Consider the following 14,454-nt stretch of genomic DNA (forward strand, 5'->3'; position numbering starts at 1 on the left):
CACAACCTTTCCCATGACAGGGAGTATTGGGAGCCTCGGTGTTGACATCTCCATCAGTGACGTCCAATCATTTCGTAGCCACCTTGCTGGGTAGGCTGCGCTCGTATCCAAAAAACTCGGTGTGCTCAATAAAGTGAGGCGATACTTTACTCTGGGGCAGACAGATCCATAGGCGTACCCACGGTGGGACAAGGTGGGGCAGTTGTCCCAACCTGATCTCTGACCATAAGCTAAGAATCTCTGTTTCAACCGTACCCTGTTACAACGTCCCCAGCCTCCCCTACTTCTGCCCCACCCCTTAAAAAATGTTGCGTACGACCATGGACAGATCCCATATAATGAGTACTGCTGTCACCTTTGGGCAAGAGCACCTAGATGCCACCTTGGTCCCTTCAAATCAGTCCAAAGGCGCGCTATGAATAGTCTACGATCCCAAACTTACAAGCGATATTGAATCTTCAAGTCTAAGGAGATCTCCAAAAAAGAAGTGTATAAGTTTTAAAATGGTCGGCAACGCGCATGTAACGCCCCTGGAGTGTAGACGTCCATAGGATGCGGTGACCGCTTACCATCAGGTGAGTCGTAAGCTTGTTAGCCACCGATGGACTAAAAAAACACTTCTTTGTCTAAATCAAAAGTAAACTTTAATAAGTAATAAAAAGTAACCCTTTCGTTAAGGTGAGTTCGACTAAGATCGGACACCGGGTAAGATCGTATGATTCAAATTTCTGCCTGTTGCGGGGCTTTTTTTTAATGCTGGCAAGGTGATGCAATGCCCGGGACAAAACAGCGCATTGCATCACCTTGCCAGCATTAAAAAAAAGCCCCGCAACAAGCAGAAATTTGAATCATACGATCTTACCCGGTGTCCGATCTTAGTCGAACTCACCTTAGTTCATTTCGTTTGGGGGGGGGGGGCGCAAATTTGGTACCTGCCCCGGGCGCCATATCCTCTAGCTACGCCACTGGCTAGTACTAGTGTAAGACAAAGATAGTATGATTCTCTCTGTCTATGTTTGAAATGGGACAGTCCTTTGACACACTATAAAGTTTAGTTTCGATTAAGAGTATAGTGGTATTTGTTCACTTGACGTATATGTTAGTAATACGTCACGATTCAAGAAAAATCGTTGGTTGACGGAAATGCCCCAAACCCTAGGCAAAATCCGTCAACTGACATGTCTTTAAAAAAATCATATTTAAATAACCAGCAGTATTAGCAATTTAATATGCTATTATAATATGCTTTATATAGCTAAATAAATGCTTAATCTATTACAGTCATCAGGTTTATTAAAAATTAAATATCATCGTAGTTATGACCAGCCAAAGTGAACTTATAAAAAAGTATGACGGAAATGCCCTCATTGACCTTAATTATTTTATGCCGTAGGCTACAATGAGTTGATACTCCATTTTTATAGCGTTTGGAGCCACCTCGAAGTAGTCTTTCATAAATTCGTCCCATCGTTCGTTGAGAGCACTAAAGGGGTTGATAGCCTTGACCAAGCCTGAAAATCAAATGCCTTTAAAAAATCAGGATATTTTGCGTGAGTTCAAGTCAAAATATGTTGGAACGATAGGAATTCACGTTGTCAAAGTGGCTTTTAGTTAACTAAGTGGTAATTCCCTAAGGAACTACGAGTAGGTAACTTACGTTCGAAAGTATAAGAATCGTCATATGTATGCGTGTTATCAAATACATCCACTTCTATTTTTTTGAAGCCAATTGAATCCATTACATTGATCACGTCATTCTTGGGGTCCTGTAAACAAATAGGTATATTAATTAACATTGGTTTGGTTATTCACGTTTTTACTAGATAAAATATTTATGTATATAGGCAGGCACCTCAAAATTTTATTAGTAATATATTCAATCGTACCATGCTAGTAATATACCTACCGCGTGCTATGGACAAAGGTAGGGAATAGGGATACGATACGGTAGAAAGGGAACGGGACTGTAGATAGTGTGCCGGAGGCTGTATTCAGGGGGGCTATTCATTCATAAATTATATTTTTTCCTTCTTATAATGTTCTTATCTTACTGCTTAAAAGGTGAAAAGTTTTATACACTCGAAACCAGCGATTTTCTGTACTTTATGCCTCAAGAGTCCCTTCCTACGCTCAAGCTTCCAAATTAGAATCACTGGCTACACTCGTGGTAAAAAAACTTTGCTCTCTTGTTGTACAAATAACTACATACCTACTATAAATTGGTACCTAATAAGTTTGTGTTTTAGATGACCACTATAGTCTTTTTTGTTTCCTTCTTGTTTACTTAAAAACTGGGAGGAATTATGTTTTCAAAATGTAGGTAATTACTTTAGTACAGAATAAAATTACCTGAGAATCGTGATATGGTGAAGTGAAGGTTTCAACATCTTTCAGGTCTTCAGCCCACTTCGCCTTGCGAGCGAGTGTGCGATACACATCGTAAACGGGGTATCGCCCGAGAAAAATAAGGAGGCAGCTGCCTCCGTCTTTTAAGGAATGATAGATGAACGAGAAAGCGGCCCTAGAAACGAACACCGAACACGTTTGTTATTAATGTACAGTCAGCGGCAATAGTTGCTAAGCGAGCGAGGTGTTCAAAATTACCTTGACGCGCTATTATTTTCTCTTAACAATAAAGTCGTGTCAACATCATTTTCCTTCCTACCTCCTTCCAGCTTATAGTAAGATATGAAAAAGAGATGAAACTTACTCCTGCTTCTTGATCCTTTGAATCACATAAAAAGAGAACGCATGATCAAAGGCGTCTTTCAGGAACAGTGGCAATTGCTTTGTAATATCCAATTGTATAAACTCGATGCGTTCGCTCCTGAAATGTTCATTTGCGTATTTAACCATCTTCGGACTTATATCACAGCCCACTATCTTACTATAACTGAGTGGCGCATGCTTTTCCAAAATAGTTTTAGTCGTGCTCCCGTCTCCACTTCCAATGTCAATGATAGATGCATTTTCCTTCCACATGTTGTTAAAGGTGAACTCTTCTAAGGCTTTATTTGCGTCCCTTTTGGAAAGGAATGCAACTTTTCTATACAAATCGGGGAATTCCATAACTTTGAGAAATTAATGCAATGGCTTTCAAAATTAAATTAGATAAAATCGAACGCAATAAACACTCCTGCCGATGCCGCTTTGACTGAGTGCAAATGATAATATGAGAAATCAAGTCAGCCAAATTCACGTTGTAGATAGGTACCTAACATATCTGTTTACATAGGTAATTTAAAGGTTACATAACCTGTAGCGCATGTAATATTGCTACAAATAGTCCAAGAGCTCGCTACGTTAGTTGATAAAGTTTTAAAGGCCGTTGGCCGTCTTCAATAAAGTACCTAAATTTAATGTTTTCAGAAACAATTCGCGTCATAACCAATGTGTCCGCCCCCTCTAACTTTTAATAGTAGTTTGTGTTACAAGGGATCAAAATGATATCTTTCCGTCAAGCGCGTAAAGTGTCATTCAATAGAACTTGCTAACTATGTAAACAAAAGTTACTAGTAAATTGACATTCAGTGTCAATTTTAGTATGGCGGTTTGTTTACATAGTTAGCAAGTTCTATTGAATGACACTTTACATTGAATCCTGAATGAAGCGATGGATTCTACAATAGAACGTAGTGAGGGATGCCAAAGTAAACTGAAAATCGTAATTAGATTCCAAAAAAAGTAAGACAATGTTGCCACTTTTTACAAGCGCGTCTTGTATTTATGTAAAAATAAGTATATAAAACTACTTTTTTTAAATCGTAGGAGTAAAATTACCAATAAATAAATTATCTTAGCGTGTTTATTTATAAAAAGGAATTTACTATTTTACAAACAAATTATTGCAGTGGCAACATTGTCTTACTTTTTTTGGAATCTAATTAGGTACGATTTTCAGTTTAAAATCCTGAGCGTAATGAGGGATTCCAGTGTTAACGCCCAAGACGAAATAATTTTGATACCGTGTGACACATACTGCTTTTCATATCAACTATGAGAAAAATAAAAAAATCTTAAGTGTTGACACAATCTGATGCTTAAACAGATTATTTAAGCTAAAAAAATAATGTACAAAGAAATGTAAAAATTGTGTGAGAAAAAGTGCCACTTTGATCCCTCCTAGCAGTCCTAGCAGGGAAGAAAAAGCTCTTTTCCGAATAGGTGGTGTGAAAACAAAATTTACGAAAATGTAACATTGGTATACCTAATACCGAAGTCCGAAGGCTTAATAAAGACCCAATGAAATCTTTTTTTCACCGCAGCAGCTAGAAGATCTCACCCCGACATCAAACCCCACTCCCAACCTCTATCCGATCCGAGCAAAACCGATTTTTCCTTTTTAAGCGTCAAAATACTATAGGGAATAGTTATTTACGATACAAGTGCGAAAAAGAGGAAATTCGCACGTGTATCGTACAATGTTTTACAGTACATATGGCACTTTAAACTTTCGACATACGCGGAAAGTGCTATTTCCCGCACTAGTTCGGGAAAGTAGGATTATATGGTACACCTAAATAAATTGACATGTAATATTTAAAATATTATAAATAAATGATTATGACTAATGTACTGTAAATATAATCATAATCATAATCATAATAATTTATTGATAATATAAAATTACATGTCAAATAAATACATAGGTTACAGTGTGTAACTACAGTATTATGTTTAAGTACCTTAAATAATTAATTAATTAAATAGCTCCTTGTGGTCGTAGAACGTCTGCTCGAGAAGCCATTTTTTAAGTTTTGATTTAAAAAGTGACGCACTTTGTGCTGTTATAATTTCCCGCGGTAGATGATTTATAAATAGTTGCAAACTATACAAATGTACCTACTCTCGCACAGCCACTATTTCAGTAGAAAAAGGCGGCAAGTTTAAAAAATATAAAAAAAGGCGTGAAGACCTGTTCTCCCATAGAAAATTTGAATTACGCGCTTTTTCCTAAAAGTTTACCGACTCCTGTGATAACTTCACATCATGTCTAGACTAAAGGTGATGTTTTTATAGCTGCATTTGCATATTCATAATATTATGTAAGTAGGTGTGTGCAATGATGTTGGGTGAAGGCGGCGGCAATTGACCTAGAATTTATTAGTACCTACCTAAAACTAGGTACCTACACACCTTTTAAATAAAATATAATCTTTAATAGAAAAAAACCGACTTTTGTAACTACTAGCCTAACCCACTTAACGGCGCTTATACTTTATTTGGTAATATGTATACATTTTATGGTAATCATAGTAGTTTTTAGGGTTCCGTAGCCAAATGGCAAAAAACGGATCCCTTATAGATTCGTCATGTCTGTCTGTCTGTCCGTCCGTATGTCACAGCCACTTTTCTCCGAAACTGTAAGAACTATACTGTTGAAACTTGGTAACAAAAATAGAAAAAAAAACAATCAATTTTGGGGGTTCCCCATACTTAGAACTGAAAACCAAATTTTTTTTTTTCATCAAACCCATACGTGTGGGGTATCTATGGATAGGTCTTCAAAAATGATATTGAGGTTTCTAATATCATTTTTTTCTAAACTGAATAGTTTGCGCGAGAGACACTTCCAAAGTGGTAAAATGTGTCCCCCCCCTGTAACTTCTAAAATAAGAGAATGATAAAACTAAAAAAAATATATGATGTACCATCATCATCATCATCATCCTGGCGTCAATCCCAGCTGTGCCCCCGCGCGGGGCGCGAGGACCCGGGGTCCGCCTTCCGACTCCTTCGTGTCCACTTTGCCCGATCTTCGGCGTCCCTGGTGGCGAGTCCGTTGGCACGCATGTCCTCCTTAACGACATCAAGCCATCGCTTTCTGGGCCGGCCTTTTCTTCCCGTACCGGGAGGAGGCGGCATGGCCAGGCATTTGTTACCCACGTAACTTGCCGGTCTGCGCGAGACGTGGCCATACCAACGAAGGCGGCACTCTTGCAGTTTGTCAGCGATGTCACGGACGCCCAGACTACCCCGAATGTGGGCGTTTCGGACGCGATCCTTGCGTGAAACTCCGCACATCCACCGCAGCATCTTCATTTCCGTGACACGCAGTTCCTGCTTGTGCCGCTCTAGTAAAGGCCAAGTCTCGCTGCCGTACAGAAGGGTGGTCTTATAGACCTGTCCCTTCAATTTAATCGGCATTTTGGGGTCACAAATAGCCCCAGTCATCTCCCGCCATTTGGCCCAGGCAGCGGATATTCGGGCGTCGCTGTCGATGTCCCCGGTAGTGCTAAGTACAGATCCGAGGTACTTAACTTGATCCGTGCGCTTGACCATGTCCCCGCCTATGCGGACGGGTAGAGGATCTGTACCAGGGATGTTGCGAACATCCGCATCCGCATCCGCAACCGCGGAACTTCCGCATTATTTTCAACATCCGCATCTGCATCCGCATAAAATCGATGCGGAGCATATGCGGATGCGGATGTCGAACAAGTCGGTACAGGAACGTCTTAGTGGCGGCGTAAGTGCTAGGTAATTTCGTCATTACCTATAACGAAATCGTCTAGATCCAGAAAAGTCGGTCAAGTTACTGTTTATTAAATATAACGCACCTATATTCTTGCTCAAATACTAAACGTTTCGTTTTTTTTTAATAACAAAATACTAAAAATGTAATATTTGACGTTTTCTAAGTAGCTAATCTTGACATCCGCATCCGCATCCGCGGATGTGAACCTTTAAATATCCGCATCCGCATCCGCGGATGTCAAAAAATCTGCATCCGCAACATCCCTGATCTGTACTATTGCAGGCTATGTACTCTGTCTTCGCCACATTTAGTTTAAGACCGCCGTTCTCTAGCGACCCCCTCCATCTGTTCACTCGCTGGACAAGTCGGCCCTTATCAGAGTCTGTCAGCGCGATATCATCAGCATACATGAATAGCCACGGTGGCTGCTCATGGTAGTCTCGGATGCTGGCTGACAGGACGTCTAATATCACGCTAAACAGAAACGGGCTGAGCACAGAGCCCTGATGTACTCCAACGGTGACAGAGAAGGGGTTGGTGCCACCAACAGCGGTCCTGACTATTGAATCGGAATCGCGGTACATATCCCGGATAGTGTAAATATAGGCCTCCGGTACAGCCTTGGACCGCAGCGCCCACCAGATCATCTCACGAGGGACACAGTCAAAGGCCTTTTCCAAATCCAGAAACAGGAAATGTAGAGGCGTGTTCCTTGCTCTGTATCCGTCCATGAGGATCATCAGAGCAAATACAGGGTCCATCGTTCCGCACCCTGGCCGAAACCCATATTGACTTATTGACACCCCGAGACTGTACACTCCTGTCGGAGCCGGGCATCGATTATGCGCTCAAAAAGCTTCATGGTGTGAGACATAACCTTTATACCGCGATACTTGCTACACTCCCGCACCGAGCCCTTACCTTTGAATACTGGAGTAATGATACTCAGCCTCCACTGGTTGGGTATCTTCCCGGTGGAGTAATGATACTCAGCCTCCACTGGTTGGGTATCTTCCCGGTGAGGAGTATGCGGTTATAAATATCCGTGAGTATGCTCACACCCCGAGAGCCCATCGACTTCCACGCCTCTATAGCGATTCCGTCGGCTCCGACAGCTTTCCGATTCTTCATGCGGCGAAGGGCCACCTCGACTTCCTCTGGCGTTATCGGTGGCACTAGTCCTTGATTCGGACGGAGATCCGGAGGTTGCACCTCTTTGTGCTGGTTATTCAGCAGGTTGTGGAAGTAAGAGCGCCATCTCTCCTTTACCGCGCGATCCTCGCATAGCAGGTTACCGTGAGGGTCATTTACGCAGCGGCACATAGAGATGTCCTGCGCCGCTTTGACCCTCGATCGTGCCAACTTATAATTGAACTTCTGCCCCTCAGACGACTCCAACTTATCGTACAGAGTAGTGTTGAGTCGCTCACTCGTGAGGCACCTCATTTGTACCACTCATTTTGTTAATTTGTCGCAGTACTTCGTACCGCAAAAATGTCTTACTTCACTCCTCTATTCATTTTACTCATTTACTCGCGCGCATCACAAACACCTCTTTCCACACAAATCATTCACACACTTCAAATTTCAAAAAACTCTTATCCGTTCAAATTCACTCGCGAGTCTCGCGACCTTCAAAACTCATAAACTCCTCACAACTCGCAAGAGAGTCACTGGATCGCGCGAGGCGCTAGGTGTTGGCCTGCTCACCGACACTCAAAAGTCTCAAATGAAGAAACGAGTAATGGTCCAAACTGGCAACTGCCGAACTACAAAGCTTATTGCAACGACAAAAGGTCCACCGAGAAATGCGTTGAGTTTGTACCACTCACCGCCTCTCTGTGACATGAACCCCTCAAAAATGAAACAATGAATTAGAAATACCCAAAGAAGGAGTGAGACAGACACGCGACGTACTTCAATATCGCTTCGCGTCCTCACCGAAAATACGTTAACAATTAAACACGAAAGACAACAAGCGTAAGCGCTGCAAGCTTTCATACATCTTACGCCTTTTTGATCCTGACTTACTTGTCAAAATGGCGCGAGAAACAGTCACTAAAGGAAGTTCGATGTGTTGCTTCTCTGTCGCACTTGTAAATTCGTAGGTAAGTGTGACAGGGACGCCACATGACGAACTTGGTTCGCGGTACGCGTTCTGTATACCAGACAGGCATTTACGAAGCTTGCTTAGAAACAGTAATCCTTTAGTGACTAAAATATTATTGGAATATAGAGTCTGTGCGGAAAGAAAAGAGTCGTGGAATGTATGGGGCCCAATACATTCCATGACTTCTTTTTCCGAACAGACTCTAATACTGTAGCGTATAACAATATATGATCATTTCAATAAGTTTCAAGTTATTAAATAAAAATTAAGTATAATTTGCATAGGTAAAATTAATATGTAGATGTAAATTATAACGATTTGAATTTGCAATACTTTTTATTAACATTCTTTGTAAACGACTTCGAACTGACAAGTGACAAGTTATGATTTTGACATATTTATTTTGTTCAACTAGTTTCGTTCACCTAGCTAATTTTAGTTCTCTTACCAATACTTAGTGATAATTCTTATAATTATACCAAAATAACAAAATATGGGACATAGTTTTCACAATTAAATATACCCACGGATGTTCCTTGGTGACTTTTGCATGAAAAAATTAAGTGTAAATGTAGCCGGTGGCGGCCGGCGCGAATTTGTGCTTTGTTTATTGATGAATGATGATATTACTGTTAAATTATCTGAGGTGGTAAGTTAGTCACTTCTATATAATAACTAGTGACCCGCCCCGGCTCCGCACGGGTTAACAAATTATACTTCCTCTTGAATCACTCTATCTATTTAAAAAATCCGCATCAAAATCCGTTGCGGGTCGCTAGTGATTATCATACTTAAAATTATATCAAGTAGCAAGGACAAACAATCTAAGTCAATAAAAAAGTGCTAAATTAGGACAAGTTTCATAAAAGCAGCAAATTAAGTTGCTATGTGGTATGTAGGTACTTTGTTCTTAGTTTGATTCTAAAATTATCTTTCTCCTAAAAGTTCTATTCTTAACCTCCAGAATTGCACTCCTATTAAATATTACTATTTATTTATTTATAAAGGAAGTGATGAATACATAAATATGTATATACATTAAAAAAAGTTGTCGCTGTTGGAATTAATGGAATAGTCGACGCTGAAAATATGCTAGTACCTCACCTCATTTGAAGTAAGACATTGTAACACCTCATTTTAAAAAATGAGGTACTCATACAAACTCATTTTAAATTGATGTCCTACCCATCACTAGTACAGAGGGCGCAAGTGGTTTCGTCTGGCTCTGGCTACAGCTCGTTTTAGTGGCACGTTTGGCATCCCTGTATGCCGCGTGGTCTTCTGGAGATCTGGACGCTTGTCACTTTTTAAAGAGGGCTTTTTAGGGTTCTGTACCCAAAGGGTAAAAACGGGACCCTATTACTAAGACTCCGCTGTCCGTCCGTCTGTCACCAGGCTGTATCTCACGAACCGTGATAGCTAGACAGTTGAAATTTTCACAGATGATGTATGTATTTCTGTTGCCGCTATAACAACAAATACTAAAAACAGAATAAAATAAAGATTTAAGTGGGGCTCCCATACAACAAACGTGATTTTTGACCGAAGTTAAGCAACGTCGGGCGGGGTCAGTACTTGGATGGATGACCGTTTTTTTGCTTGTTTTTTTTTTTGCTTGTTTTGCTCTATTTTTTGTTGATGGTTCGGAACCCTCCGTGCGCGAGTCCGACTCGCACTTGGCCGGTTTTTTCTCCCTAGTCTCCCTCTGGACTGTGGCGTCCCACCACCAAGTCTCCTTGTCAAGCCTGCGACCCCCTTTAGACACCCCCAGCACCGCCTTCGCCGCCCGTGTGATGGCTGCCTGAGTTCTATCCCAGATTTGCTGTACGGAATGGCCATCCGTCACAACACTGAGGTCGTTGACAGCGGCAGCAAACTGGGACTTGGTTCCTTCGAGCAGCCACCACCGGGTTTGGGGACGGCACTGCTCCCGGTATGTGCCTCGGGGCTTGACGAGCAGGTCCATCACGGTCGGTGTCAGTGAGATTCTCTCCCGGTATGACTTTACAGGTGGCTACTTTGCCGATATAGTCTCTCCGAGTGAGAAAGTAATCGATCTGAGTGGCGCTCCTCTCACTCCTGTAGGTGATCAGATGCTCGGATTTCTTTTTGAAAAACGTGTTCACGACGGCTAGATCAGCAGCCGCACACGTCCGGAGAATTTCTTCCCCTTCGGGGTTACGGCTCCCGAAACCAAAACCACGCCCAAACTCCTCACACTTCTCACCCACATGACCGTTTAGATCGCCACCCACAACAACACTCTGCGACAACGGGATGCTACGCAGCAGTTCCCCGAGTTGCTCCCAGAACATCGCCTTGTCCGCATCGCTACAAACGGCCTGTGGGGCGTAGGCACTTATCAAATTGGTCACGACCCTTTCGATAAGCACCTCCACAACCATAAGGCGGTCGCTTATACGCTTTACGTCCAAAACGCTATCCCTGAACTCCTCAGAGAGCACCATCCCCACGCCGTTGTCCCCCCCTCGGAGAGCCCGTGTACATCAGCTTGTATCCATTCCCGATGTTCCGGGACCTGTTGCCTTTCCATCGAGTCTCCTGCAGGAATGCCACAGCCACCCTCCGCCTGGCGAGTACGTCGGCTAGCTCGCGGGAACGTCCGGACAGCGTGCCAAGGTTCCACGTGGCAAAGCGGACCTTTCGGGCTAACGTCTTTGGCCGGGCCCGCCCTTGACCCGGTAGCCCTCGCCCACTTATCGCAGGGGTAGAGCGATCCCCCTGCGCGCCGTTATGCGGCGGCGCCCTATCCGTGGTGCGTTTTCTTCTTCGACCTTCTATTTTTGTTTGGTGTTTTGGCTTTTTACACGCGGCGATTAACATCTGACCCGCGCAACCCGGGCAGAGCCGGGGAAAGCCGTTTCGCCATAGCCTCGTCCGTCTGTCAGCAGGGGGACCGCGAGCAGGTGAGGTTGACTTGGGCCCAGAGGATGGTGGTAGGGCCCCGAAACCCCCAAAAAAAAAAAAAGATGTACATTACCATGCAAACTTCCACCGAAAATTGGTTTGAACGAGATCTAGTAAGTAGTTTTTTTTAATACGTCATAAATCGCCTAAATACGGAACCCTTCATGAGCGACTCCGACTCGCACTTGGCCGCTTTTTTAGTTTAGGTATCATACTTAGTGGTTTTCCGGGTCAAGGTCCGGGTCCGGATCCGAGTCCGGGTCCGAGTTTGAGTACGGGTCCGAGTCCGGAGTCCGGGGCCCAGTCCATGTCAAAATCGAAATTCAAAATCACGAAACGTGTACTATGCCTCGTTGAAGAATTCTGTTCTGATCATCATCAGCAGTTCCACTTCATCAAATGCCACAGTTTTTAATGTAAATGCTTGATTTTCTGATGAAAATATATAAACTTCTATACGTATGCCTTTAAAATTTGAGGAGTTCCCTCGATTACTCATGGATCCCATCATCAGAACTCGAGCTTGACAAAAATGTGGATTAAAAACTTAACTTGCTTAACAAATATAACGAAGAGGACAAATCGTCAAACGTGTACTATGCATCGTTGAAGAGTTCCGTTCTGATCATCATCAGCAGTTCCACTTCATCAAATGTCACTTTTTTGAATGTATATGCTTGATTTGTACAACAATACAAAACACAATAATCACTATATGTATGCCTTTAAGATTTGAGGAGTTCCCTCGATTCCTCATGGATCCTAACATCAGAAATGGGTTTTGACAAAAACGGGACCAATCTGTATACATACAATAAAAAAAAACATTTTCTAAATCGGTCCAGTAATGACGGAGATATGGAGTAACAAACATGAAAAAAAAACCGAATTGATAACCTCCTTTTAGATTTGGAAGTCGGTTAAAAAATGATTGAAATCGGTTCACATGATAAAACCAACATGCATACTACTGGTCGCGCAAATTAGTTATCCGATAGGTGGCGCTGTACATATAGTGCGTCAAGCAAATCTTGTCAGTAGCAATGTACTGCAAATTAAAATAGGGTAACACCATGTAACACTCAAAGAGCAGAATTGCGCTAAGGAAAGCAGCAATGTACATCGAACCAAACAATAAGATGATGGCTGTCATTCACGATCCACATTCCACAGATAACACACAGATGACACGCAATTTTGGAATTATTCGAACAGTGTTGCTAACCCGCGATTTTTCAAATTTGCCGCCTTTTACTACTGACAAGATTTGGTTGATCCAGTATAATTATGCTATGATTATGCAGCATAATTCGCATACTTCTGGCAGAGAATTACACTGTAGCATAGACTAGGAATCCTCTAGACTGAGCGTAGTAACGCTACCCCCTCTGCCACTTATACGGTAGTTTTACTCCATCTTCGAGTAAATCCCGTGCCGTGATTGGTCCGTGTCTTTGAACGGACCAATCACGGCACGGGATTCGCTCACCTCGTCCCCCCGCCCGCACCCCCGTATTTTTGGCAGCATCGGTTTCATGAAATAATTGCTCTAAACTCAGTCTAGAGGATTCCTAGTCTATGCACTGTAGTGTATTATCTTTTCTTCTAGTCAATAGTCCCGAGCAGGGATGTTGCGAACATCCGCATCCGCAACCGCGGAACATCCGCATTATTTTCAACATCCGCATCCGCATCCGCATCCGCATAAAATCGATGCGGAGCTTATGCGGATGCGGATGTCGAACAAGTCGGTACAGGAACGTCTTAGCGGCGGCGTAAGTGCTAGGTAATTTCGTCATTACCTATAACGAAATCGTCTAGATCCAGAAAAGTCGGCGAAGTTACTGTTTATTAAATATAACGCACCTATATTCTTGCTCAAATACTAAACGTTTGGTTTTTTTAAATAAAAAAATACTAAAAATTTAATATTTGACGTTTTCTAAGTACCTAATCTTGACATCCGCATCCGCATCCGCATCCGCGGATGTGAGCCTTTAAAAATCCGCATCCGCATCCGCATCCGCGGATGTCAAAAAATCTGCATCCGCAACATCCCTGGTCCCGAGGCTGAAATGATGCCTTTCACCAGAGTTAAACACTCTACTTTTCATTTCGAATACGAGGAAAGTAAAATGCATGAGAAAGTAGGAATTTTTATAGTAAATCTTGAGGGTTCTTTCAAGTTAACAATTTAGCCAAAAATAGCGTTATTTATTGAATGGGGAGTCAAATATCAGAATGAAAATTGTATAACAAATCCATTTAAACCCAAATTTCAATTGCTTATCGTAAAAATAAAATCGTACTTGGAACGTAAAATGCTCTTTTAAGCTTTGGATTCCTCCGAAAACGGTGCCGTCATATAGCGGCCGCAAAAGACGGCAGTCTTTACGGTGACGACATGTGGAAAGTACCACGGCGTCATAACACACCGTCAAGCCACCAAGGTCAAAGCGGCAAATTTGAAAAATGTAGGCGTGAAGGGATATCGTCCCATAGAAAATTTGAATTTCGCGCCTTTTTCTACTGACAAGATTTGCTTGACCATCTATAATTTACTTGGACGATGAAATATCATCAGAAGAGGATAATAATCGTAGTACGGAATCATTTATTCAAATCTCGTGTCATTTATTCAAAATGGCGTCACCGCTATCTAATAAAACGTTCACGAAACTATCGACACCGTCTTGACGGCCGTCATCCAAATGACGGCACCGCTTTTTTACGTTACGTTGACAATCAACGCCGTCTAGGAAACCGCGCCATCTTGTTTACATAGACAACGTTCTAGTGACGTCATTCACCGCTATATAGCGGCCGTCATATTACGGCACCGTTTTCGGAGGAATCCAAAGCTTTAGTTTAGAATCATTTTCTGCAGACCTTTTAGAATACTGACCCTTTTTCGTAGCATGAGAAATGAAAACAAATA

General features: G+C 42.3%; 1 protein-coding gene across 1 annotated transcript; it reads right to left on the reverse strand.

Annotated features, from left to right (window-relative positions):
* Positions 1-1,377: 1,377 nt before the first annotated feature.
* LOC134653754 (juvenile hormone acid O-methyltransferase-like) lies at positions 1,378-3,080 on the reverse strand. The gene is made up of 4 exons (XM_063509143.1): positions 2,711-3,080; positions 2,350-2,521; positions 1,658-1,766; positions 1,378-1,511 (listed from the first exon to the last, which is right to left on the reverse strand). The coding sequence occupies exons 1-4, from the start codon at positions 3,067-3,069 to the stop codon at positions 1,378-1,380; spliced, it is 774 nt and encodes a 257-aa protein (XP_063365213.1). The 5' UTR covers positions 3,070-3,080.
* Between the last annotated feature and the right edge of the window lie 11,374 nt (positions 3,081-14,454).

Source organism: Cydia amplana, chromosome 1, assembly GCF_948474715.1.
Source record: "Cydia amplana chromosome 1, ilCydAmpl1.1, whole genome shotgun sequence".
In the NCBI taxonomy this organism is placed as follows: domain Eukaryota; kingdom Metazoa; phylum Arthropoda; class Insecta; order Lepidoptera; family Tortricidae; genus Cydia; species Cydia amplana.